Source organism: Pristis pectinata, chromosome 5 (assembly GCF_009764475.1).
Source record: "Pristis pectinata isolate sPriPec2 chromosome 5, sPriPec2.1.pri, whole genome shotgun sequence".
NCBI classification, from domain to species: Eukaryota; Metazoa; Chordata; class Chondrichthyes; order Rhinopristiformes; family Pristidae; genus Pristis; species Pristis pectinata.
The window spans coordinates 39,793,415-39,820,495 of record NC_067409.1 but is presented as its reverse complement, the minus strand read 5'-3'; the positions used below and the strand labels follow the sequence as shown (position 1 = coordinate 39,820,495).

Below are 27,081 nucleotides of genomic sequence, written 5' to 3'. Positions count from 1 at the left end.
CCTGTACTCTGACTTGTCACTGTTTGAGATACGGCCTACAACGGTGGTATCATCTGTAAACTTGTAAATGGCATTAGAGCAGAATCTGGCCAGTCGTGAATGTATAGGGAGTAGAGATGTTACATCTCCTGACACTGCACGGGAAGGTGTTAGGAGAAGGGGAATGAGTGTCAGTGGAGATGGAAGAGTGAACCACAGAGCTGTAGCTCCAACAAAGTCCAAAGAAGGTTGATAAACAACATCTTTCTATCAGACACATCACAGCCGTCAGGACTCTACATTGAATTTGATGACTTCAGGTAATCAGCTCTTCCCAGTTGTATCAAAATTAGACAGCTCTAATGAAAGGTGATCAACATTAACATCATTTTATTCTCTCCACAGATGCTGCCTGGCCAGCTAGGTATTTCTCGCATTCTTTTATTTTAGATTTCTAGCAACTGCAGTGTTTAGTATCTCACACTTTCTGCAACGTTTTCCTTTCCTCCTCCTAATTCATCTCTTTTCATTTACATCTTCTCCTGATTGATCAGCTGCAATTAACAAGCGTTCACAACCCTAACTTTTCCTGCTTCGACGAAACGTTAACTCCGTTTCTCTCCCCAAAGAGGCTGTCCGACCTGCAGACCATTTCCAAAAAAAAATAATTTCAGATTTCCAAAACCTACAGGTATCTTCTTTCCACTTTCAGATGGCCAGATATTCTGCTTTAATAGTGATATTCCGCCCCAAGTCTGAGGCTTTGTTTTAATTTGCTTTTTGTAACAAAGATCCGCTGGGGGAGGGAGACCCCCCCACCACCATCCCTGCCTGGAGCCTCGCCACTGGGGGAGGGAGACCCCCCCACCACCATCCCTGCCTGGAGCCTCGCCACTCCTAGGGCTGTTTTGTGACATCATATAGTCAGACATCAGTAGAGCGGCGTACAGCCAATGAGAGTTGCTCGGCTTTGCAGCTGGTTCGAGCGGCCGGCCCGCCTCTTTGCTGTAGCTGGTTTCAACGCTGCCGAGACCGGGTCTCATTGCGGAGATCGTCCGTACCTCTGGTGCACTGTTACGCTTTAATTTTTTTTTGGTTGCTTTAATTACAGAGGAGACGGCGAAAACCAGTCGTGGGCATCAGATTGCGACTCAGGGCAGAACCTTCTTGGCATTGCAGTTTGCAAATCTGCAACGTGCAAGGAGAGGTGGGCAGAAGGCTGAGTCGGTGGTCGTTGTGATGTTGCTGCCGCTGCTGGAGGCAGGCTCGTCCATCCTGGGAAATGCCGTGGAAAAGGTGGTGGAAGGCAGCCTGACGTCCACGGTGCTGGTTACTTCAGCTTTTATCTTAAGTCTAGCATACTTCTCCAAAATGACCTTAAAATATTATCAAAATCCGGGCACGGTATGTATCAGAACTCAATGCCTTTATATTTTTGAAATGGTTATTAACTTTTTCTTATTCATTTACAGGATATGGACGTCGCTGGCAGTGCCGGCATTTATCGCCCATCCCCAGTTGCCTCCCAACTGAGGAAGAAATTGAGAGTCAACCACATTTGAGCATGAATAACTTATACTGGAAACAGTAGTTTTCCATTTATCTCAGTTAATTAAAACGTGGTTCAGTGTTCATTTGGATTTACAGTCGCTCTTTACATTTTCTATTATGGCAATTAAAATCCTTATCTGAAGCTGAGTAAAAATATCAATTGTTTAGTTTGTAAATCATAATGTGGTTGGTATGTTGAGGAGCCTGTGGTCGGTCTTGGAGCAGAGCGGGTTGCAAGGCGATCTAACAGGTATTTGTAATAATTTCTCAGTGTAGACAGAGAAAATGTTCCTGTTGGCAGAAGTCAAGAACCAGGTGGTATAGAATGAAGTGATGTATTAAAGAAAATGTGAAACAAAACTTCTACACAGTGCGTCATTAGGGTCTGCTGATGGTAATAATGGAGGCAGACACAATTCATGGCTTCCTGTTGTCCTTTTACCATTCTGTGATAGTGCCTTAGTAACTTTTGGTATGATGGTTACCGTCGGGTATGTTGAAAACAATAGATTGGATGGATCTTTGTTGCTGCGTTCAAAGTAGTTCTAGAATTGTGTTTGAACTAATTGAAAATTATTTTGCAGTAGAAACTCTCAACCAAAGGATCATTTTGGCTATAAGAAATAATAGGCTACATGGCCTCGTGTGTCAGCTCTGTCATTCAAACCCATCATTCTGATTCTGTGATTTTTTTTTAAATCCTTTTTCCTATCTGATCCCCTTATCCCTTAGAGCTTATTTATTGATCTTAGTCTTTAATTAAAGAATGTGGATCCACAGCCCTCTGAAGTAAAGACATCTGCAGTTTCCCAATTCTTTCAGTGAACACATTTCTCCTTTCCCTCCATTTTTATAGGCAGACCTGTATTCTGAGGTTATGCTCCCTAGTTCTAAACTTAACAGATGGTGAAAAAAGCCAATCATTCTTGTCAATCCCTTTTAAAAATTGTGTGTTTCTATCTGATTGTTTCTCATTTTTCCAAATTGTAGAGACTATAAACTAATCTCTTTCCTCAAAGGATAACCCTCCCATCCTGGTGCAATACACAAAAAGTGCTGGAGGAACTCAGCAGGTCAGGCAGCATCTATGGAGGGAAATAATAAACGTGGAGGAAAATGTTTATTTCCCTCCATGGATGCTGCCTGACCTGCTGAGTTCCTCCAGCACTTTTTGTGTATTGCTCCAGATTCCAGCATCTGCAGAATTTTTTGTGCCTCTCATCCTGGTAATCATTCTTATGTACCCTCAACGATCAAATCCTTCCTGAGTGTTAAGAATAAAATTAGCTTGGTACTGCAGGTGAAGTGTCATCAAAGCCCTTGCAACAATACTTACCCCTGTATTCCAAACCCCTTACAATAAAGAATAAAATACCAGTTTTTATTTCTAAGTTCTAAATTGCCAACTAACAATATATTTCATTATTTTCCTCATTTTTAAAAAAGTTTTTTTTAAGTTTTAAATTTTATTTACAGTGTGGTAACAGGCCCTTCCGGCCCAATGAGTCTGCGCTGCCCATTTTAAACCCCAGATTAACCTACCCATACGTCTTTACAATGTGGAAGGAAACCGGAGCACCTGGCGGAAACCCACACAGACATGGGAAAACATACAAACTCCTTACAGACAGCGACGGGAATCGAACCCCGATCGCTGGCGCTGTAATAGCGTCGTGCTAACTGCTACGCTACCCTGCCGCTTTTGATGCAAGATTGGCTTTTCATTTGTCTCTATCTCTCCTTAAATAATGGTGTTACATTTACCATCTTTAGATTTTGTTTGAGTCTAAGGAATGTTGGAGATTCAAATCAATTCATAAATCATCTTTGTAGCTACTTAGAATCATAGAGTTGTACAGCACAGAAGTGGGCTCTTCAGCCCACTACTTTCATGCTGACGTTTTTGCCCATCTACGCCATTTGGCTGTATTAGAGTCATATCTTTTTATGCCTTGCTTATTTAAGTGTCGTCTAAATGCTTCTTAAATGTAGTGATTATATCTGGTTCCACATTTCCTCAGTTCTTTTAAAACTAGTTGCAGGCCATCAGGGATAAGGGATTTTTTGGCTTATAGTTCCACTATTTTTCCCAGTACTACTTTCATTAAAGAAAGTCTTAGGTTCCCTTTGGCCAATGCTGAGTGTGTTTAGCACGGCCTGAAAGTCTAGAAGATGGGGGTCATGGTCTCAGCCATGACTATGATGAGACATTTTTTCACTCAGGAGATTGCTGAACATGCGATGTTCTTTATTCTGGAATCCTGTAATGAACCTTCTTTGCATGTTGTCCAGGGCAAGTATATCATCTCTTAAATATGGAGACCAGAACTGTACACGGTGTTACAAGTGCAATCTCACCAGTGCCCTGTGAAACTGGATCAAAACTCCCCTAATTTTTTCCTCCATACCCTTTGCAATAAAGGCCAACTTTCTATTCGGTTTTCTGATTACTAGGTGTATCTGATAAGTGGGTGAAATGGTTTGTGTTTATGTTCGGTGCATTTCTTTAAATCACTATGTTGGTTTGCTAAGTTGTTGATGTTTTTTTTCCCAGAAGTACCCACCATATATTCATTCTAGCATTCCATTCCTTGGACATGCAATTGCTTTTGGAAGAAATCCGATTGAGTTTTTAGAAAATGCATACTCTAAAGTAAGTGTTAAATATATTTCTGCTCCCCAATTACATATTCTAATTGTGCATAGTTTCCAATTGCCACTATTTCTACTGTTCATTCTTCTGACCTTAAAGAAATAAGTCCTGGAGCCAAGTGTTTGATTTTGAAATAAGGGTCGCACTACATATATATCAGAAATTCTGTCTGATACTATTGGAGGAATAATGGGGAGGAAGTGCCCGAAGTTTATTAAATCTGTTGTGCAAAACTAAATTTGCAATATTTGATCTAATGTATTTTGAGAGGTGAATAATTAAAGAAAAATCACAACAGCTGTGGAACTAAAATTTCTTATTGCTCTTAAATGAATTGGCAACAGTTAATTTACAGTTAATTTATTTACATCAATTTATTATTTAGGTAACATTCCTATGCTGCCAATGGTACAAAACCACTGTTTTATTAAGTTTATTTTTAATTGAGCTACACTTTATGTTAATTAATACAAAGCTACATCAGGAGTTACTGCTATTTTGCAAATTTATTTCCACATTAAAATCCACCTATAATTCCTTATCTCATTTGTTTAATTAGTACCATTTGTTCTGAATGATGTGAATGTTAACATAGAACAATACAGCATAGGAACAGGCCCTTCAGTCCACAATGTTGTACTGAACTAATCAAGCTAATTAAACTAATCCCCCCCTGCCTGTATATATGGTGCATATCCCTCCATTCTCTGCATAGTCATGTGCCTGTCTAAGCCTCTCAAACGCCGCTATCATATCTGCCTCTGCCACCACCCCTGGCGGTGCATTCCAGGCATCCACCACTCTCTATTGTTTATAAAAAAAATCTTGCCCTGCACGTCCCCTTTGAACTTGCCCCCCCCCCCCCCCCTCCCCAAAACCTTAAATGCATGCCCTCTAGTATTAGACATTTCGACTCTGGGGGAAAAAGATACTGGCTGTCTACTCTCTCTATGCCTTCCATAATTTTATAAACTCCTATCAAGTCTCCCCTCAGTCTCTGCCACCCCAGAGAAAACAACCCCAGTTTGTCTCACCTCTCCTTTAAGCACATACCCTCTAATCCAGGCAGCATCTTGGTAAACCTCTTTTTTAAAATTTTTAAATTTTATTTACAGTGTGGTAACAGGTCCTTCCGGCCCAACGAGTCCACGCCACCCATTTTAGACCCCCAAATTAACCTACCTGTACGTCTTTAGAATGTGGGAAGAAACCAGAGCACCCGGAGGAAACCCACGCAGACACGGGAGAACGTACAAACTCCTTACAGACAGCGATGGGAATCGAACCCCGATTGCTGGCGCTGTAATAGCGTTGCGCTAACCGCTATGCTACCGTGCCACCCACTCTTCTGCATCCTCTCCAATGCCTCCACTAATGGGGCAACCAGAATTGAATGCAATACCCCAGATGCGGCCTAACCAGAGTTTTATAAAGCTTCAACATAATGTCCTGACTCTTGAACTCAATACTTTGACTAACAAAGGTAAGCATGCCATACGCCCTCTCTACCACACTATCAGTTTGTGCGGCCACTTTCAGGGAGCTGTGGACTTGGACCCCCAGATCCCTGTTTTCTCAGATCAGTGACGTAACTGCTAATATCCTCAGTCATGAAGTTGAATGCACTACTGTGGATTTACGTTCTCATGCATCAATACTTTGTGCTATAAATCAACGAGGTGAAAATCTATATCTGTGTTATGTACTGGCGCAGCCAAATTTTCACAAGTTGCAGTTTGAGAAAACAAATGTAGTCAGAATAGCAAGTTTAGTTGGAGCTCGAGCAGAGAATTGTCGAGCATATGCTTTTTGAAAATAGTGGATAAACTAATGTCAATTTTAACCATTTCAAATCATTCTCTTTTGAACAGTATGGTCCTGTGTTTAGCTTTACGATGGTTGGGAAGACGTTTACATATTTGCTGGGAAGCGACTCTGCCGCTTTGCTCTTCAACAGTAAAAATGAGGACTTAAATGCTGAGGATGTTTACTCCAAGCTTACAACACCAGTTTTTGGCAAAGGAGTTGCATATGATATTCCAAACCCAGTATGTATATCTTCCTGTTGGATAGAAATGTGATGCTTTTCACATCAAAGATTATCAGGCCTCATCCTGTAATTAGTTTCTTTTTAAAGATTCAGTTCTTTCTCATTTCTAATCTATTTGTGGTGGCTTATGAACGCCTCTAGGGGATAGTAAGCTGCTGAAGATGGAAATTGTGTTATGAAGGAGGGAATGAAATATTAGGTGTCAGTCTTGTTCCCAGGTTATACTCATTCAGAGGAGTAATTCATTTTTGCCACAAAGAATCATTCATTTTTGCCATCAAGAGTCTTTAGACTTTAGTTATATTATGATATTCATCTGATAGCAAAGATACTGCAGATGCTGGAAATCTGAAATAAAAATAGAAAATGCAGGAGTTATTCAGTAGTTCTGATGTGGGCCATCAATTTGTAACATTAACTCAGTTTTTCCGTCCATAAATGCTGACTGAGCTGCTAAGTATTTCCAATAATTATATTCATGTAAGATGCTTTTTAGTAAATTCCACATAAAGTAGGTTTTATTTCTATCCAGGTATTTGTCTTCTTCATCTTTATTATGAAGAGGTTATGTACATAAATACACAATGGTAAGGAAATGTAATACTTAATCATCTCGGCCTGTTTTTTTCATAACTCCTGGTGCCGCAGATAAAGGGGCACAAGTGGATGCTGAGAAGAGATGCAGGTCATTTTCTTAGCCAGAACTAGTGTGTGGAACAGAAGTGTATAGAGGAAAAATAACATTAAAAGTTAATAAGAAACAGCAATTAAAAATCACATGATCAGCATATTGAATCCTGTCCCATCATGCATGCAAGCGCGCGCGCACACACACACCTCAATAAAACAAAAGTAATTGCTCAATTAAATTCTAAAATTATCACATTGGTTCCAGCACATTGTGTAAGCTCATTCAAAAGATTTTTTTTCAAAGTGAAGAAATGTACAGAAAAGGACAAATTATGCTTACAATTTGTACTAACTTTGTAAGAGTTGGGTTCAATGATTTAAAATATGTCATGTACTGACATCGAGATCACAGAAATATTTATAACGCAAAGAATAATTTTATAAACTGAGCTGGATGTCATTTCCTGTCATGGTAGCCATAACAGATTTTCAGAAAGATGCATAATTGACTTAATCTTCCAGTATTAACATATGCAGGAAGAGGTAGATTACTGTACTGCATATGTTATCATTGGGAGGTTAAGTCAACTGAAAAACATGATCAAGTAATTTGGACATGTGCAGGTCGCATTACATGCATGTTCAGTATTTGGTTGAATCTCAGGAAGATCCTGGTTATACAGTGGGACCTTAGGAATGGGCATTTTGGAATTATTTCTAAAATAGAATGACCAACTGCGTAAATTTACCATGATCACCCAGAGCTAATTTATTTCTTTATTATCAAGTTTAAATGTTACTTATTTGACGATTTGCATTTGTATGATACAAAGAGAAAATGCTGGAAAAACATGGTAGATCAAGCAACATCCATGGGGAGAGAAACAGGATCAATGTTCAGGTTGAGGACCTTTCATTAGAACTGGACAGTGAGAAAAGACACTTGATTGAGATTGTAGGGAGGGGGAGGTGTGGAGAGAAGAGGGAATGTCTGTAATAGGGTGCAGACGAAAGTGATCAAGGTATCAATAGTTTTAAAAACTGGAAGTAAGAGAGAAGAGAAAGAAACGAAAAAGCAAAAATAAACAAATTGAGATTGAAAAGTACAGCCATGTGGGGGGGATGTGGGGGGAGAGGTGTGTGTGTGTGTGTGTAAGAGAGGGAGAGAGAGGAAGAGTTGGTCACTTGAAATTGTTAAATTCAGTCTCAAGTCCACAGGGTGATGAGATGGTTTCTTGAGCTTACATTGGGTGTCATTGGAATGATCTAGGAAGCCCAAGATAGAGAATTTGGAGTGGTAGTGAGATGGAGAATTGGCAGGTGACTGGAAGCTCTGGATCACCCCTGAATTGAATGGAACTGTCTGCAAAAGTCACCAAATGTTGGTTTTGTTTCTCCAATGTAGAGCAGACCATATTTGAAAACTGAATTCAGTGCAATAAATTTAAGGAAGTTCAAGTGAGTTGATACTTCACCTGGAAGGAGTGTTTGGTCCCTGGGTGATGGGAAGGGAACAGGTAAAAGAACACCTTCTGAGGTTACATAGGAAAATGGAGAATGGCTGGTAGAGACAGAAGAGTGAACCAGGGATTCACAGAGGGAACAAACCCTGTGGAGTGCTGAATAGGGGAGATGTGTTTTTCCAGTATCTGCAGTTTTTTTTTTGCTGCTCTTTCTCCCCACAGATGCTGCTTGACCTGCTGAGTGCTCCCAGCATTTTCTGTTACTAATTTGGATTTCCAGCATCTACGGTTTTTGTATTGCATTTTCTGGCATCTTTAACATACTGAAATGTCCCATAATGCTTTTTGGAAGAATCAGTCAAGCCAAAATTTGGAAAACTAGCAATCTCGGTGGCAGGGAAGGTTCTAGAAACAATAATCAAAGACAGAATTAGCAATAACTTGGACAAACATGGATCAATTATGGACAGCCAGCATAGATTTATTAAAGGCAAATTGTGTCTCACTAACCTTGATGGAGTTTTGTTTTGATGTAACAAAGGTCAATGCAGCTGATATGATGTATATGGACTTCAAAAAGTCATTTAATAAGACCATGGAATAAGAGGGGCAAGAGCAACATGGAAAGAAAGCTACCCAACTAACAGGAAGTAGTAGTGAAAAGCTTTTGTTGTAATTTGGATGTCATGTTTGTAACTTGAATCATGTCTGGTGTGCGAACTTGCCCCTCTGTTGTGCCTGTTACCCAGAGTTGAAGCATGATTCAATCGCAGTTGGTCATTTTCTATTCACGAAATGTATGTTTAGAACTTGACCAGATCTTTTGCCTCTTGTGTCCGAGTTCAATCATCAGCTCAGACTTATTTGTGAAACACTTGTCTGTCCAGTTTTTTGTACAAACTGACGCACGGCATCAAAAGCCCTTGCCCATGAGTGGCCAGTGTTTATTTAACACTTTCCGTTTTGAGTATCTACAAGTTACCTTGATGAGTAAAAATATTTTAATCAGAGTAGGTTAAGAACAAAGTTGCAAATTGTAAAGTTCCTTCCTTCAGAACATTGAAATGCTTCTGTAAGTAAAAATTGCTTTTTCATTTTCTAAAGTGTTTTCTGTAAATAAAAGTTACCTTCTTATTTGTCAAGATATTTCTGGAACAAAAGAAGATGCTCAAAACTGGTCTGAACATTGCACAATTTAAGCAGCATATCCCTTTGATTGAAGAGGAAACTATTGAGTATTTTAAACGTTGGGGTGACAGTGGAGTCAAAAGTAAGTATTTGAATATTTCATCATCTCTGCAAAACTCATTTGCTGGTTTTAACTTTGCTAAATAACTTTGGGTAAAATCTGAAGCAGTTAAATTGAGGCCTACTCTTTATACCGTGGTGTTTTATTATGGGCTTCGAATTTGTCATTTGCTGAGAGGAGCAGGTATTCACCCATGAGCAGATGACTGGTTAAAGGTAATATGTGTTCAGACCTAGAGGGTTCACTTATTCACTTTGTGTTACTCTGATGAAGATGAGGTGGAAGTGTGCTTGGAGTGAAAAACTAGCCAGGGCTTTAATCCCTTATTGAGACTAATGAAGTCCATTTACCTAAATAATGTAGAGTCTGGATGTGAGGTAAGGATGAGTTAGGCTGCAAATGCTCCTTATTAGCTTGTCAGATTCTTGCTGTTATGTAGGGTGGATACTTAAATTTTTAGTACTAAATAATTGTAAATGCTACCTGGGAGGGGGGGTGCGGGGCGCGGAGGGGCGGAGGACAGCGGTACAGTTAGCAGAGCCACTGCCTCACTGCACCAGAGACCCAGGTTCGATCCTGAAGTCGGATGCTGTTTGTGTGGAGTATGCATATTCTCCCTGAGACCATGTGGGTTTCCCTCGGGCACTCCCGTTTCCTCCTACATCTCAAACACGTGCGGGTTGGTAGGCTAATTGGTCACTGTAAGCTGTTCCTAGAGTGCAGGTGAATGGTACAATCTGGGGAGGTTGATAAACGTGCAAGGAGAATTTGGTATTAATGTAAGGTTAGTATAAATGGGTGGTTGATGGTGGGTGGTGTGGACTCGGTGGGCTGAAGGGCCTGTTTCTGTGCTGTATGACTCTTCACTCAGGTTATATTCTCCATGACGTATTGCCTTCTAAAAGTAGTAGAAGAAAATCAGAAGAGTTTTACCCGAAAAAATTTCTTTCTTGTTCCCACTATTCAATGGTTAAAAATAAAGCACAAAAATTCAGATTATAAAGAAAGCTTCTGACAAGTTAACTAGTATAGGGCAAGAATTTGTAAACTGACATCAGATTCATTACTAATTCCCAGTGCAAAGAATAAGATGCAGTTTTAAATGTGAAAAATCTGGTGGATGTTGCCTGCTCTCTACTTTGTCCCTGTAAAAGGGTAGTATATACAAATACCAATTCTTTCTCAGGAAGAAAGAGAGGGGAATCAAAAATGAAAGTTATTTTTCCTCCCACTATGTTCCCTACAAGAATATTTGACCAGGTAATCTGTCATGGCAAACTGCAACCCAATTTTCACTTCCACACTCTCCCAGTTTACAAGATTGCTTTGGAGAATTCTGATGATTTGTTCTTCAAAAATATAGGTAAAAAGCGGACTTGAATGTGTATTAATTGCTAGGTGTGTGTAATGACGAAGAAGACAAGCAAATCTGAAAATTTGGTAATTTTTTAAAGTATAATTTGACATTGACACAGAGTTATGATCATTATAACAAACTGAGGAGAGATTGAATGGACTAGGCCTTGATTCTCTAAGGCTTAGAAAAATGAGAGGAGATCTCATTGAATCTTTAAAAAAAATTCTTTGAGGGCTTGATGGGTTGGATGCTGGGAGGATGTTTTCCAGCCTGAGGACTCTAGAACCAGGGGGTTACAGAGCTGGACTTGGGGTTAGGCCATTTAGGACTGAGTTGAGGACATATCTCTTCACATAGAGGATGGTGAATCTTTGCAGCTCTCTAACTGGAGGGCTGTGGAGGTTCAGTCACTGAGTTCTTTAAAAAGAGATCAATACATTTCTGGAAATTAAGGGAATGAAGGGATGTGGGAATAGTGCAAGTATATGGCGCTGAGTTAAATCAGCTTTAATCTTGATGAATAACTGAACAGGTTTAAAGGGCCAAATGGCTTTTTCCTACTGCTACTCATTACAAGTACAGACAGTTACTTGGAAAAAGACCAGCACCATTATGCCTTGGTACTTGTGATAGAAAATTCACTCTCTGATTTCAATATGTTTCGCTGCTTCACAGCAGAGACAGCATCAGCCCATGAATTTAAACTCAAAGCTTGGCAGGAGTACGAGATGACAGACAAATACCAAAGATTAAAAATTAGCTGATTGGATTAGTTGTACTTCAACTGTCTATTTAGGAGATCGTTATGTAACTTATTCTGACTTCTATCTTAATGAGCAACAGTTTCTGTCCAAGAGAACAAGTGCATGTAACATGTTGTAAGTAAGAATTTTATAACTGACAAGCATGGAAATTTGCTAAGCCTGTTAAGCAAATTTAAATTGGAGGATGGATTGGTGAGAACTGGATATCTCAATGTAGCTAGTGGTGTTCCATTTAAAAGCCAGGCTGAGCATGGAGCTGACAGAGATAATTTTAAATGTAATGTATGCTACATTTCAAATGTTCACAAATATGCACACTGTTGATATTTTTGGATGAATGTAGCAATTAAAATTGCAGGGTTTTATAAATTTGGATGCATTGATTTGTGCAAAATACCAGTAAAGGTTAATGTAAGGAAAAGAATTAAATTCAGAACAAGAATCTGTTTTCATTTTGTATTGACTATAAAACTTCTTTGCAGAAAATTTTATTGTTCAGAGGGCATTTAAAACTTACCATGAATTTCTTCAATCTATTTATGTTTAGATTTGTTTGAGGCCCTCTCAGAGCTGATCATTTTAACAGCTAGCCGTTGTTTACATGGAAAAGAAATTCGAAACCTGCTCGATGAAAAAGTTGCTCAGCTCTATGCTGACCTTGATGGTGGATTTACCCATGCTGCATGGCTTCTTCCTACTTGGTTACCTCTTCCCAGTTTCAGGTATTGAATGGAGCATAAAGTGATAAATCATACTATTGTGAAAACCCTTGGATCAAACAATAATTCTATGGGTTGTAATACTGTTGAAATTATCCACAGAATTTCTATATTTTAAATTGTAAAGTCCCTATAAATGCCTTGTGCAGTTTAAATTTTCTATTCCTTTTTATAAAATCCAGTAATACTAATATCACTCTAGCGTTACACATGGCAAATCAGAAGACTACAATGAGAGTACAGTTTGTTATTCTGGTCCGCTTCTGACAGAAATTAGTTGTTTAGTCTACCAAAGATTGGAGGAGTTTATAGATCAGCACTTTCCTTTTGTGCATGAATGCCTATTAAATACACCCTTCAAGGGTCCAGCATTGTGATACAGAAATTTGCACTGGACAGCATGTAAAATTTGGAATGTTAATGCAGAATGTTGGTAATAAACTCCCGTAGCATTGTTTATGGTGAGTCTATAAAGGATGTATATCAATAGCTTTTCTAATTTGTACTTGACTTACTTACCATGACACAGCAATCCCATCAGTCCCATCCCCCCATCTTTATTTCCCTGTACCCCTGCAACTTATTCTCTTTCACCTGCCTGTTAACTCCCCTTTGATTTTTTTTTGCTACATGCATTAAGGAATAATTTACAAGCTCTTTGGGAGGTGGAACAAAACTAAAATATCCAGGGGAAATGGACACGGTCATAGAGAGAATGGGCAAACTCATGCCAATAGCTCCTGAGGTCATGATTGAACCTGGGTCACTGGAGCTGTGAAGCAGCACTATGGGCTCCTGCACACTCTGCCCTGAACACAAGATCACAGACAGCTGCAAAAAGGAAATGGTTATGCTACAAAGTACAATATGCAGTTTTGACTGTATACAGCTTCATTATAGAAAAACATTAAAGGTGCAGGAAGTATTTCAGTTAGTGAAAGAGCCATATGGATTGTGAGGCCACTTTGCTGCAGCTCACTCTCTTGACTTGCACATGAAGAAGTGCCATTTTTAAGTTCATAAGGTATGGAAGCAGGAGCAGACCATTGAACTCATTGTGTCTGGTATTGGTTTATTATTGTCACTTGTACCGAGGTACAGTGAAAAGCTTGTCTTACGAACTGATTGTACAGGTCAATTCATTACACAGTGCAGTTACATTGAGTTAGTACAGAGTGCATTGATGTAGTACAGGTAAAAACAATAACAGTACAGAGTAAAATGTCACAGCTACAGAGAAAGTGCAGTGCAATAAGGTGCAAGGTCACAACAAGGTAGATCGTGAGGTCACAGTCCATCTCATTGTATAAGGGAACTGTTCAATAGTCTTATCACAGCTGATCTTGTCCCACTTTCCTGCACAGACACCAAACTCATTGATTCCTTTTATCTAAAGATCTATCAGGCTGTCTTAAATTACTGATTGACCAATTTTCCACAGCGCACTTGGGTAGAGAATTTCAAAGATTTCCTACTCCCAGAATGAAGAAAATACTTGCCAACTTTGTCCTGAATGGTTGAGCCCTTATTTTGAGACTCTGGTCACCTCAATCAGGGTAAGCATTTACTTCTTAAGCCCCATAAGGATTTTCTATGCTTTAATCACATCATGGTTTATTCTTCTAAACTTGAGTGTATAGGCGCAGTCTGCTTAATTTGTCCTTGTAAAACAAACAAAGGTTTTGCAAGGCTCATTGTACAAATATTTTGCAAGGCTCATTGATCTTTGTGGTGTGGGGATTGGGGTGGGGTGCAGCAGGTGGTGGGTGGTAGTTTCCCCAGTCTGAGGAACTGTTTCCCAGTCAACCAACAATGGCTTCATGAAGGAGAAGGAACTGGTCATGGATACTGGAGGAGAGAATGTACAGGTGCAAATATACTATAAATATAACTGGCTTTGGAATATATCTGTACCAGTGTAAATTGTTGTATTCTAGATTAGTGTCAGAGTTTTGCACTTTTGACATGCTTGTTACATGGCAATTCTCTTCCCTGGCATTTTTTGTACCTAGTCAAATGGTTTAGGGCTGCCTTCATAAATAAGTTTCATCCAGACGTTTTTTTCAAAATATGCCTCTTTATTTTTGGATAGGCGACGGGATAAAGCACACAGGAAGATCAAGAATATTTTCTATGATGTAATTAAGAAACGGAGGAAGTCGAGTGCCAGGGAAGATGACATACTGCAGACCTTACTGGATGCTACCTACAAGTAAGTCTTCAGCACTCAAAAAAGCTTCTCTGTTTTCAGTGTTCCCCAGGTTATCTCTGTGATTGAAAACATTGCACTACAAATTTATGTCAAATTAGACTGAAAGGATTTTGCATTTTGTTTTTGGTATTGGTTATTGATGTTGAAAACTTCTCTAGTCCTGTGTTAATAGAATCAATTTGTGTTTAGAGGACACTTGCCCAGTATTCTCAGTTGGGATTAAGATAATGATATTGATTTAAAACGTAAATGTTTGATAGACTTGGATTATTTCTAAGTGGATAAGAAGTATAGATTTGATATATTCTTCCATTTTCAAATTGGACAAATGAGCAGCTCTAAGATGCATTGGAACAAATGCACTGCCCCTTCATGCCATAGGCATGAGTAAGATGGTGGTGTGGTTAAGTGGCTGGACTAGCAGTTCTTTGATCCTGAGACATAGTTCAGATCCAACTTTGTGAGCTGTGAAACTTGAATTTAAGTCTGGAATAGAGAATTTTAAAAAACTGGCCTTAGTAATCATAGCCATGTAACAGTGTCTTTAAAAACTTGTCTGGTTCACTGATGCTCTCCAGCGAAGGAAATCTGCCATCCTTGTCCTGATCTCAGCAACGTAGCACGCAATCTGTTTTAGAAGGCAATGCTGTGAGTGTGAGTCACTCCATGTTCCTTTCTACTTGTGTTCTACTTTGAGTAGCAAAAGGGTCTCAGAGCAGGCTTCTGGTTTGATTCATCCTGTTTTTTAAAAAAAAATGATGCCCATCTTCAGATGGCAACCATGCCTTCCAGTCCTGTCATTTTATCTTGCTGTGATGCTACTTATTTTGTTATTTAAATTTTCTGTAGGGATGGAACTCCTCTGACTGATGATGAAATTGCAGGCATGCTTATTGGGCTGCTGTTGGCAGGGCAGCACACTTCCTCTACTACCAGTTCCTGGATGGGATTCTTCTTGGCTAAAGATAAAGAACTGCAGGAGCGTTGCTATGCAGAGCAGAAAGCTGTGGCTGGGGAGGACCTGCCACTGCTCACCTACGATCAGGTGACCTAAACTGTGAAAAGGTGGAAGATTTGTAAACCATATTTGTTTAATGGATTTACTGTTAAATGTATGTGCGGTTTACGTGCAACTCATTCACAATAAAATTTATATATCTCTGGATTAGTGTCTCGAGAAAAGCTGGCACAAAGATGACATTGGACATGCTGTTCAGGAAACTGGATCTGTAACTCATTTTTCTATACATTTTTAAATAATGCCAAACCAGATTATTTTCCTTTCAGAGTCCCAAATCAAATCCATTAAACTAAGTGTGCACACCTGCCTGTTATATTCTCCTCCTGATATTAAGCAAGAGAGTAGACTCTGATATCTTAGCAGCTCTTTTGTGCTTGTGGCCAAAGAAAAATTTCTATTACTTAGATGCTTGTTCAATTTCTGATGTATTTTTTTTTACAGCTGTGTCTCCATTCAAGCCAGCCCTCCTGACCTTAAAATTTTCTTTGCTTCACTTTCAACATTTCTTGATGCTCAGTGTCTGATTTGTACTGTTCCTAATGCATTGGTATTTTCTGATTATTGTCCCTCATAATCTGTGGCACCGGTATTGCTGGTGATCCCTGAGGAGTTTTATGCTTAATTCATGCAAGTCACTTTGCAGGATACTTTTAATTATTTGAAAATAAAATGGTGTCCTGGGGATGATCTAGGAGAGGTTCATAAGTGATTAATGTAAAGCTGACATCGATCTTTTTTTTTGATTTCCTTGCAGCTGAGGGACATGACTTTGTTGGACCGCTGCTTAAAGGAAACCCTCAGGCTCCGTCCTCCAATAATGACAATGATGAGGATGGCCAGAACTCCACAGGTATGTCAGAGCCTGAGGAAATAAGAGATTCTGGGCTTTAAAAATCCCATCATGGATTGTATAGAATTGAGAACTACTGTGCTAACTTAATAGAAACACAGTTATTTTTCACAGTGGAATTATGTTTTGTGTGAGTGCATAACTTAAATGTAGAAATGCAAAGTTAATGTATGAACAGGTGGTACTGGTATTTGTCCTCACTGCTAGTCTCCACGGCAATAGTCAGTGCATTTGTTGTTTGTGCTCTTGGATAGGTTAAGCAGTAATTGCAATGCACAGAGACCAAAATGGCCGCTTATTCTTTAAGCAGCAGATTTCAGCTGTATTATTTATTTAGAGGCTATGGACATTGTGGATAGCACTGTGGTGCAGCAGTTGCCGGGTTCGATTGTGATCTTGGACGTTCTCTATGTGGAGGTCTTCTCCCACAAGCCAACGTTATGCTTGCAGGTTATTTGGCTACTGTAAGTTACTCCTTGGTGTAATTAAAGGGCAAAAGCAAACGAAAGGAGAGTTGATGAACATGTGAGAGAGAATAAATTGCAAGGTTAAAGGAGAATTGGACCTGAGGGAATGGGACTGATGGAGTTGCTCTGCTGGAAGCTAGCCTGGACGCAATGGGCTGAATGGCCTCCTGTGGTGTAATTAATTATGTATGTTTTGAAAATAGCATCTATTTCCTCTTAAGATGGTAGTGAGCCATCTCCTTGAATGCCTGCAGTCTGTGTGGTGAAAACACTCCCAAAGTATTGTTTTGGAGGCTGTTCCAAAAGTTAGACCCAGTAACAATGAAGGATCAGTGACATTTCCATGTCAGGTTAGTGTGCAATGTAAAGAGGAACTCTTTTTTATTTCAAAAATAAATTTTATTCATAATAAAAAATACAAAGGAAGAAGCAGTGCAAAAATCTTTTACATTCATGGTCATTACATTCAGTAGTGTGAACTTTTTTTTGAAAAAAAAAGAAAAACAAACAAAGGACAGATAGTGCAGCAATGTCCAGCTGACTGGGACCAGGGGCAGGTTAGAACCTTAGCACCTAGTGACACTTAGTGCTCATGTACCTTGGGTCCACACACTGCCTATACATGAAGGTGGTCATCAGGATGAGGACAACTTTGGGTACACTTTTGCCTGCATTCTCTGGGAACTTGTGCAACATGACCTGTCGGACTTGCTTCATCCTGGACCCCCAGATAAACTGGAAGATGTCCTGGGTGATTACTGAAGCAGAGGAGTGGGGAACAGATCACATCTGTGCCAAGTACAGCAGCCCTGAGAGCACATTGCACCTGATAACCAAGTTCTTCCCAGTTATTGACAGAGAACACAGTTTCCACGGACGCAGTTTTTGTTTTACCTTCCCAATCCGCTGCAGCCAATTCTTGTTACATGCCTCAGCCCCTCCAAACCAGATCCCCAGCACCTTCAGGTAGTTGGGCCGGACTGTGAAGGGGACATAGGATCGGTCAGGCCTGTTGCCAAAGAACATGGCCTCGCTCTTCCTGCAGTTGGCTCTGGCCTCCAATGTCAACTTAGACTGGTTGCAGATGCTGGTCAATCTGTGAACTGACCACGGATCCAAGCAGAAGACGGTGACATCGTCCATGTACAGGGAGATTTTGACTTGTGTGCCTCCACTGCCTAGCAACGTCACCCCTCTTATGCTCTTGTCCTTCCTGATGGATTTGGCAAAGGGTTCAGTTCAGCACAGACAGGAGAGTGGACAACCCTGCCTGATTTCAGACTTAATGGGGAAACTATCTATCTCTCACCCATTAATTAGGACTGCACTATGGATATCCGTGTAGAGTAGTTGGATCCAATTTCTGATTTCCTCCCCAAAACCCATTTTAGAGAGCACATCCATCATGTACGTGTGTGATATCCTGTTGAAGGCCTTCTCCTGGTCCAAGCTGACCAGGAGGGCATCCACCCCTCTGTCCTGCACTCGTTCCTGCACGTGGTCGATGGTATCCCTGAGTAGCACAAGATTTTCCTGCCTGGTACAGCATAAGTTTGATCTGGGTGGATCACCTGTCCCAGAGCAGACTTGACCCGGTTGGCAATGGCCTCGGACAGGATCTTATAGTCCACATTCAACAACAAAATGGGTCTCCAAAGTCCTTCCTTGCTTCCCCTCCCTTCTGCTTGTTGATCAGGGTAATGATGCTCTTCCTCATGGAGTCTGACATGCTGTCAGCCAGAAGCATTGCATTATACACTTCCAGCAGGTCCAGGCCCATCCAGTCTCACAGAGCCGAGTACAACTCTGCTGGTCAGATGACGCTTCCGGGAGTTTTATTTGTGCCAAGGGCACAGATGGAGCGAGTCAACTCCGCCAGGGTCAGTGGCTGATCCAGACTCCTCCACTTGCTATCATCTAACACCTCCATGATAGAGAACAGGAAGTTCTGGGAGGCTGTGTTGTCTGTAGCCTTTCTGTCATCCAGACTGGCATAGAAGGATGTGCAGATCCTCAGTATGTCTGTCCATGAGGATGTTACTGAGCCATCCTCTTCCTTAAGGCTGTGGATCACAGAGCTCCCACTGTGAACCTTTTGGAAGAAGAAGCATGAGCACGTCTCATCCTGCTCTCCAAATTGGACTCTGGATCTGAAGATGATCTTGGAGGATTCAGAGGCAAAGAGCACAGCTTGCCAGCTCTTCACCTCTTGGAGTTCCTCTCTCACATCCACCCCCGTCAACTGCAGAAGGAGAAGTTGCTGCAAGTCTGTCTGGAGTTGGCGCAATTCCTTCTGACTCTGTCTTGCTTTCTGAACACATTTGAGGACGAAGAACCTCTGTGTTCTCCTTGGTTGCTTCCCACCAGTGAATCGGAGCATCAAAGAGGGGCTTCACGGTTCTCCAACCTGTGTAATCCCTCTTCAATTCCTCGATGTTCTCTGGGGTCAGCAGCTTGACATTCAACTTCCACGTCCCCCTGCCTGTCTTCTGGTCCTTCTGTAGGTGACAGGAGGAAAGAAGGAGGCAGTGGTCAGAGAAGAACACCGGTGTGTTGTCGGTGGATCTGACCATGACTGCCTTTGATACAAAGAGGAAGTTGATCTGGGACCGTACTGTGTTGCCCATTCTGGTCCAAGTGGGTTGTGGCTGTGCTCCACCTGCATGGGTGCTGAAGACATCACACAACTTTGCATCTTTAACGGTTTCCATCAGGAGTCTGGAGCTGCTGTCCAGTCTCCTGTTGGCACTGCCGGATTGTCCAGCCGCCTCAATGATACAGTTGAAGTTACCGGCCAGAACAACCGGTAGGGATGTCGCCAGCAGCGGTGGGAGCTGCTGGAGGACAGCTAGCCGCTCGCTCAGTACGGGTGAGCTGTACACATTGATTAGCTGGAGCAGAGTGTTACAGCACTTCACATCTGCCACAAGGAGCCGCCCACCCACCATCTCTTTGACAAGTGAATGAGAAGTTGCCTCCCCACAGCAGAATCCCCAGGCTGGATGTGCGACTATTATTCCACCCTCTCCACCCTCCCCACCCCGACCATATAGACAATCCCTGGGACCACCATTGCGACCACCTCCGATAGTTGCGGAGGTATGGCAGCCCACACTTCTGTAGAAAAGTCATATCGGCCTTGACCTTGGCCAGTTATTGCAAGGCGTTAACACATCACGCAGTGCTTTTCACACTGCGCATGTTTAGACATGCCAGTTTTACCTCCATAGCTATTGGAGTTCAGCGTTCACAAATACAATCAGCTGGAGCCCTCATACACACAGCCTTGGTGAACTGCCTCACTGTTTTTGGGCTCCGGTACAGGGAATGGTCTCCCCTACGGTGTGGCGATGCTGGGGGGAGATCAGTCTGTGATCCTGTTCCGATCTCTGGCTCTGATTGTCCTGCACCCTCCATCTCTCAGAGCTGGGGTGTGTCGGACACTATGCTGCTCCCGGTCTCCCGGAGCTGGGGTGCATTGGATGCTGTGTTGCTCCTGGTCTCCCGGAGTCGAGGCTCGATGGCCTCTGCTGTTCCCGGTCTCCTGGAGCTGGGGAGAGGCAGGCTGAACTTTGCCCTCGCCTGTATTTGTCTATAGGCTCCCTTCCTCTTTGTCCCCTCCATTTTGACGCTTACTCTGCCTGCGTCGTTGGTTTTCCATATTTAGTTCATCCTCCAACGAGGAGAGGTTGCTGGCATCTGTCTTTTGCATTGTCTTTTTTCTTTACATTACTTTTATTCTCAGAAGTCTCTTGGGTGGTGTCTTCTGAGACTTCCTTTTCACCGCCTGCCATTCCCCTTCTTGTCCCTCTGCCATTAACGACTCCTCTCGGGGAGGGGTCTGGGAGCTCGAGGTGGTTGGCCTTTCCTTAGTCCAGGTCTCAGTCTCTGCTGGGGCCTGTGCACTTGTAGAGGGTGTGTCAGTGTTCCTCCGGGAGTTGTTGGTGTTAGCTCCCCCTCTTATTGCCTGAGCATAGGTCCTGGCACATTTTAGGCAGGCCTTGTAGAGATGGATTGCCTCCCCACACAGGTTGCAACTTTTGTCTTCTCTGCAGTTCTCGGCCTTCCTGTTTGCAGTTCTTGCAGATGACTACACTGCTTCGGGCCGCCACATATCTGGGTTTGTTGCAGTTACGACACAGTCTGGGTTGTCCTGCACATACCATGTACCCACGGTTCCATCCGACAGCAAACGCTGAGGGAGGGTGGAACCATGGGTACATGGTATATGCAGCTTAGCTTGACCTTCATCAGGCGCTTGCTGGTCGAGATCCCAAATGGGTCCCTGATGTTCACTCAGCTTCCTGCTCCCTCGATGTAATGAGCCGGGAAGGTGAGGAAATGCACAACGGGCACACATGGGTTCAATGTGCACTATTATCTTGCGTTCTTTCTGGGTGGGGAGGGTGAAGAGTGGCTGCACCTTCAGCAGTGACTCATTCCTCCTCTCCTGGAAGTCCTGTAGTATCTTCTGCCATCCCACCGGGTTCTTGAAGGTAACATCAAAGTATCTGTTACCTGGGAAGTCCTGGAGGCAGTAGATTTCCTTCACCTCAAACTTGCAGCATTCCAGCAGGACCTTCTTGATGAAGAGGTCCCTGGTGAAGGGGTTCCCCTCGCTGAGGTCCTTCACTACCACTCTGACAGTGCTTTGAATCCCCTGTCCTCCTGCCGAGGTGCTCGTTGCTGCAGCCACCTTGGTGGGGCTGGTTGGTTATAGGAGGTTTAGTTGCTGGAAAGAGGTGTTAGATTGGTTTCCCAATCAGCAGGTTAACTTCTCATCAGGCAGCCACTTCATTGTGAAGAGTCACTGTTGTCTTCCTCCTTTTCAACTTCAGTGTTGAGTTTGTAGATTAGCCTCTGTGACTACCTTCCTGGAAGATCGGCCCCGGTGATCACCGATTCTCCCCTGCGAAGTGTACACTTTGATTAGCCGGAGTGGAGTGCTATGGTTGCAACAAGTTGAAAGAGGAACTCCTAAGTAGTCGGACAGGCCTGTTGCCTTTGTACTCCCGTTAACTAAAGGTTACCTTGTAGGTGATACACACTGCAGTCATGCTTCACCAGAGGTGGAGAAAGCAGATGATTAGCACAGAGAATCAGATTCCATTCAAGTGGGATAATACAAGTCTTGGTTCTTGAGTTTTGGAGATGCACTCATCCAGAGCAGCTTCTTCCACTCAGCCATCAGATTTCTGAACAATCCATGAACATTACCTCATTCCTTTTTTCTCTTGCACTATTTATTCATTTTATTTATTTATTTATTTATTTGTTAGTTATAGATTTTTATGTCTTTGCACTGTACTGCTGCCACAAAACAACGAATTTCATGTCATATGTCAGTGATGATAAATCTGATTCTGGAGAATCTTCCATCACACTTCTGACTAAGATGGTAAGGACGTGATGCATCTGGCTAAACTGTTCCAAGAGTACAAAAAGATGGGCCAGTGAGCTCTTGGGATGTTTTTTCATGTAGACAGTGGTGAGGATAAAATTAGACATGATTATAACTTGATTACTACTTTTTAACCACAATTTCTATCATTGTTTCAATTCAATGGATGAACAGCTATTCCTTTAATGCTTGTGATGTTTTCCTTGTTTTCACTAATTATTTAATTTGAGGTAGGCTAATTGCACAATTACACCATGCATCAGAAAGTTATTAATCTTTAACAAGGCTTAACAATTTGCCTCATTAAAAGCTGTCTGTATTGTCTGTAAAAGCAGTGCTGTATTGATCAATTATCCATTAGTATTTTCATTAAATTTAAACAGCAGAACTGGAAAAGTGCTGAGTATCTGTAATATTGACTTTTGTTCCTCCTACAGACTGTTGCGGGCTACACCATTCCTCCTGGCCACCAAGTGTGCGTCTCTCCTACCATCAACCACAGACTTAAAGACACTTGGGTTGAAAGATTCGATTTCAACCCAGATCGCTATCTTAAAGATAACCCGGCTGCCCAGCAAAAGTTTGCATTTGTACCTTTTGGTGCAGGTAGGTCTTGTCCTATCAGAAAAGCCACCAATTGGCTACTCCAGTTTCCCTGACACTTTGGGTACATGTGGAATCTCACAGTTGATTACTGATCCCAGATCAGAATTCGTAGAGCAGCAGGAAAATACTATTAAGCCCATCTCTTTTTCTTGATTAATCGCTCATTCATCTACCTTCTGAACATGAACAGAAATAGGAGTCAGCCTGTGAGGAGGGTAGTCTTTGGCTATAGAACAATATTAGTTGGCACATAAGAAGGGCAGAGAAACATCAGATGGAATTTAAACCTGAAAGTTGTGAGGTGAAGTATTTTGGGAAGACTCATAAAGCTGCATGTTTATAATAGGACCCTGTGAAGTATTGAGGGATCCAGGGATCTTAGCGTACATGTACAAAGATTTTGAAAGACAGCAGCACTGTTGGTATACAAGGTAGTCAGGTAAATGGTAAATTCATTAGCTGGGGCATAGAAAATTAAGAGCAGGTGAGTTCTGCTACAACTATATAAAATGTTAGGCCATAGCTGGTGTGCAAGTCTGGTCACTCCACCATAGGAAGGATGTGATTGCACTGAAGGGAACAGAGGGCTAGAGCTTTTCGGCTATGAGGAGGGACCAGATGGCCTGCGTTTGTTTTCTTTGGCACAGAGAAGGCAGAGGTGAACCTGACGGATGTAAATAGAATTATGTGAGGATGTATGGGATAGATGGTGAGAAACTTAGCAGAGGCATCCATAACCAGAAGGCACAGGTTTGAGGAAGAACCTTTTCACGCAGATAGTTGAAATCTCAAACACAGCCTGAGTGCGTGATAGAAGCAGGTATTCTCACAAAATTTAATGATTTAGGTGAGTACAGAATTGTCACAGCACAGAAGGCTATGGGCTGGGATGGAATTAGCATGCATATGGTGGGCCACATGGCTTGTTTAGGGCAGTCAGCCCTTAGTGTCCTTCAGTAAGATCATGCGTTATTCTTGCATTAACCCCACATTCCATGATTGCCTTGATATTTAGATATCCATCATATCCTTCCCTTTTCTGAAAAAATTGTCTATTTATGAAAGGTACATCCTCTTGACAAATGCTTGAGTTCTTTGAGGATGTGATGGACGGGAATCTGTAAATATAGTTTATTTGGATTTGCAGAATGCATTTGACATGCCACATAAAAGACACAGTGGGAGTGAGTTAGCATGGATTGAAAATTGGTTATTGCATTGAAGATATTGAGAATAAATGGGTATTTTTCAGGCTGTGAAGTGCCCCAAGGATCAGTTCTTGGTCCTCAGTTATTTACTGTCTATTAATGACCTGGAGGAGAGGGCAGAGTGTAAAAGCATCCAAGTTTGCTGATGACATGAAAGTAGGTGGGAGGGCACGTTGCAATGATATTAGGAATCTGCAACAGGATATAGGTAACTTGACAAATGGATTTAATGTGGGACAGTGTGAGGTCATGCACTTCGGTAAGAGGAATCTAAAGGTAGACTATCTAAATGGAGAAAGATTGCAGGTGAGTGAGGTACAGAGTGACCTAGATGTTCTTGTGCACACTGTGCAAAGAGTTAGCAAACAGGTGCAGCATGTGGTTGGCACATTGGCCTTTATTTGCAAGAGGGCTGGAGTTCAAAAAAGAATTACCGTTAGAATTGTACAGGATATTGGTGAGGCTGCACCTGGAGTACTGTGCACAATTTGATCCTCAAATTGAAGAAAGGATATACTGGCTTTGGAGACATTCCAAAAGAGATCCACTGAGCTAGTTCTTGGGCTGAGAGGATTGTCTTATCATGAGCAGCTAAAGAAATTAGATTTATATTCTTTGGAGTTTGGAAGAATGAGGGGTTATCTTAATTTGAAACATGCAAGATCTTCAGGATGCATGATAGAGTAGACGTTGATGTTGTGACAAGTGGGAGAATCTCAAACAAGAGGACAGTTACCAATATTAGTGACAGTCATTTAAAACAGGTGTGTGTTGGGTGGTGAATTTCAGGAATTCTCTACCCGGGAGAGTTAGGGAGGTTGGACGATTATTTAAGGATGAAGTAAATAATCTTTTGAACAATTTGGGAATTGAGAGCTAAATGGAATTGACATAGAGAAGACCTGGGGTAGATCAACCACGATCAGGAAGGATTGAGGGAAACAAGTGGTCACCCATTTCCTTATGTTCTTATTTAACTGGCCTTTCCCAGTACTCTGTAACTGTTAGAAGTAGTATGCCTTGTGAGTTCCTCCTGTAACTTCTTAATGTGCTAATTTTTAAATTTGTATCCCTTGGCCAATACAATCCTTAGTGAACAATTTGCTTAATTCATAAACTTTTATCATGTCCCTGGAAAGTTTAGTTTCTTAAAATAAAAACAACCCTGACTTAGCATTTCCCCAATATCTATATTCTTGATATCCAGAATCATCTTTATAGGCTGCTGTGCTGTTCTTGATATAATTTACTGCCCACCGATTGATTGCAACTGTTGTTTTGTACATGTCCCTCTGCAGAACCAATACAAAGCTTGACTTTTTTTTAAAAGGGATAAATAAAATGAAGGTATTTTGTATATTTTCATAGACTTATTCCATTCCTCTTTTTAAAGTTATCAAAGAAAAGACAATTCATCTGGCCAGTAAATAAGGTTTAGTTCAGATGGAGCCTTTTACTTTGTAACCTTTTTGTAACTTTCTTTTCCTCCTCCAGGTCGTCATCGTTGTATTGGGGAAAATTTTGCATATGTACAGATCAAGACAATCTGGTCTACTTTAATCCGTTTGTATGAATTTGATCTTGTTGATGGATACTTTCCAGTAGTGAACTACACAACCATGATCCATACCCCTACTAACCCAGTTATCAGCTATAAGAGGCGAATGAAATGAGAAATGGACTAATAAAAGTTAATCTTGCTGTTCTTCAGTGACTTGTTTATGCCATCAAATGATTTCACTGGTCTATTGTATGAAATTTCATTCAACTAATTTAGTACTGATTTTATAATTACTGTTAATTTATTTTTAAATTGAAGATGCTAGTAATTGGGATCAGATGGTGGTCTGGTGTCTCTGCTCGTGAACTGCAGTTGGATCCCCAAAACAACAAATGGGTTGAGTCTCTTACCTGAGCACTCAAAGGCAACAGCTGATTGAATCTTGTATTACTTCCATCCACTGATAATTCAATACTTATTTTAAATGTTATTAGAGAAATGTAGAGAACATATGTTGCATTTTTTTGATGGGTATTTGTATGAAAATTAGGGAGTGAAGTTTGCTTTTAAATTGTGGTATAGCTTACAGTTTGTAGAAAATGTGTACTTTAGCTTGGGAGAGATAATTATGGTTATGACTTTGTAGCTACTCAAAATGGGATTGCTTGAGGCTTTGAGCTTTAAAACTGTTTTCTCATTTAAGTTCAAAACATGCCCATTTTTGTGAATGTAATTGTTTGTAATATGTACAGAAGATCATGTTATATTGTTTTGTTGTATTATTTTAAAACTGATTATATAGCACCAAGATCGATCATTTGTCTCAGCAAGTTAATGGCATTGTTTATACTCCATCCCTCAGCTAGCCTCAAATGAAGAATAGTCATTTTGAAAACTCATGAGCAACAGCATGCCCAGTTGGTGTGGTTATTGGAAATCAGTCTTTTAATGCGTTGGTTTGAATCTTAAGAAGTAAAAACAAAAGTACAAAGCATAACATGGTTAATCACTGAAGTCTTCAATTGTAGTAAATTCATGAAAGCATGTCACTTATTTAGTGTTCGTATTTTATAATAGGTTAAAACAATCTATTGCATTTTACCTACATTCTCCCCAAATCAGAAAACATGGGCAGGGTAGCAGGAAGGCAGATCTATAAATCTGTTAAAAACAACCACAGATTCGACAATTCAAGAAGCGACTATGGGCTGATCCCCAAGGAGGAGTGTTGAGATTCTAGGACCCTGTGTTCTAAGTACAAGAAAGCCTTTAATCCTACAGAAGATAGTGTAGCAATGTAAATTAAATGTCAGAAAACAATACACCCCTCCCCCCCCCCCCCCCCCTGCCAAACTCAAATAAAAGATCTGCTGCCAGAGTTGTTCTTTAGTTGTCATGAA

The 27,081-nt window shown here is 41.2% G+C and overlaps 1 protein-coding gene across 2 annotated transcripts; it reads left to right on the top strand.

Annotated features, from left to right (window-relative positions):
* The first annotated feature begins 927 nt into the window (after window positions 1–927).
* On the top strand, window positions 928–26,950 carry LOC127570207 (lanosterol 14-alpha demethylase). Of its 2 annotated transcripts, none has more exons than XM_052015492.1 (10): window positions 928–1,383; window positions 4,085–4,183; window positions 6,055–6,231; window positions 9,470–9,596; window positions 12,244–12,418; window positions 14,508–14,627; window positions 15,477–15,672; window positions 16,403–16,498; window positions 22,804–22,972; window positions 25,675–26,950. In XM_052015492.1, exons 1-10 carry the CDS (start codon window positions 1,219–1,221, stop codon window positions 25,851–25,853), a joined length of 1,503 nt encoding a protein of 500 aa, XP_051871452.1. In that variant the 5' UTR covers window positions 928–1,218; the 3' UTR covers window positions 25,854–26,950. The 2 variants fall into 2 exon arrangements, with proteins under 2 accessions (XP_051871452.1, XP_051871453.1); XM_052015493.1 differs by having other exon boundaries at window positions 981–1,383; window positions 4,088–4,183.
* The last annotated feature ends 131 nt before the right edge of the window (window positions 26,951–27,081 follow it).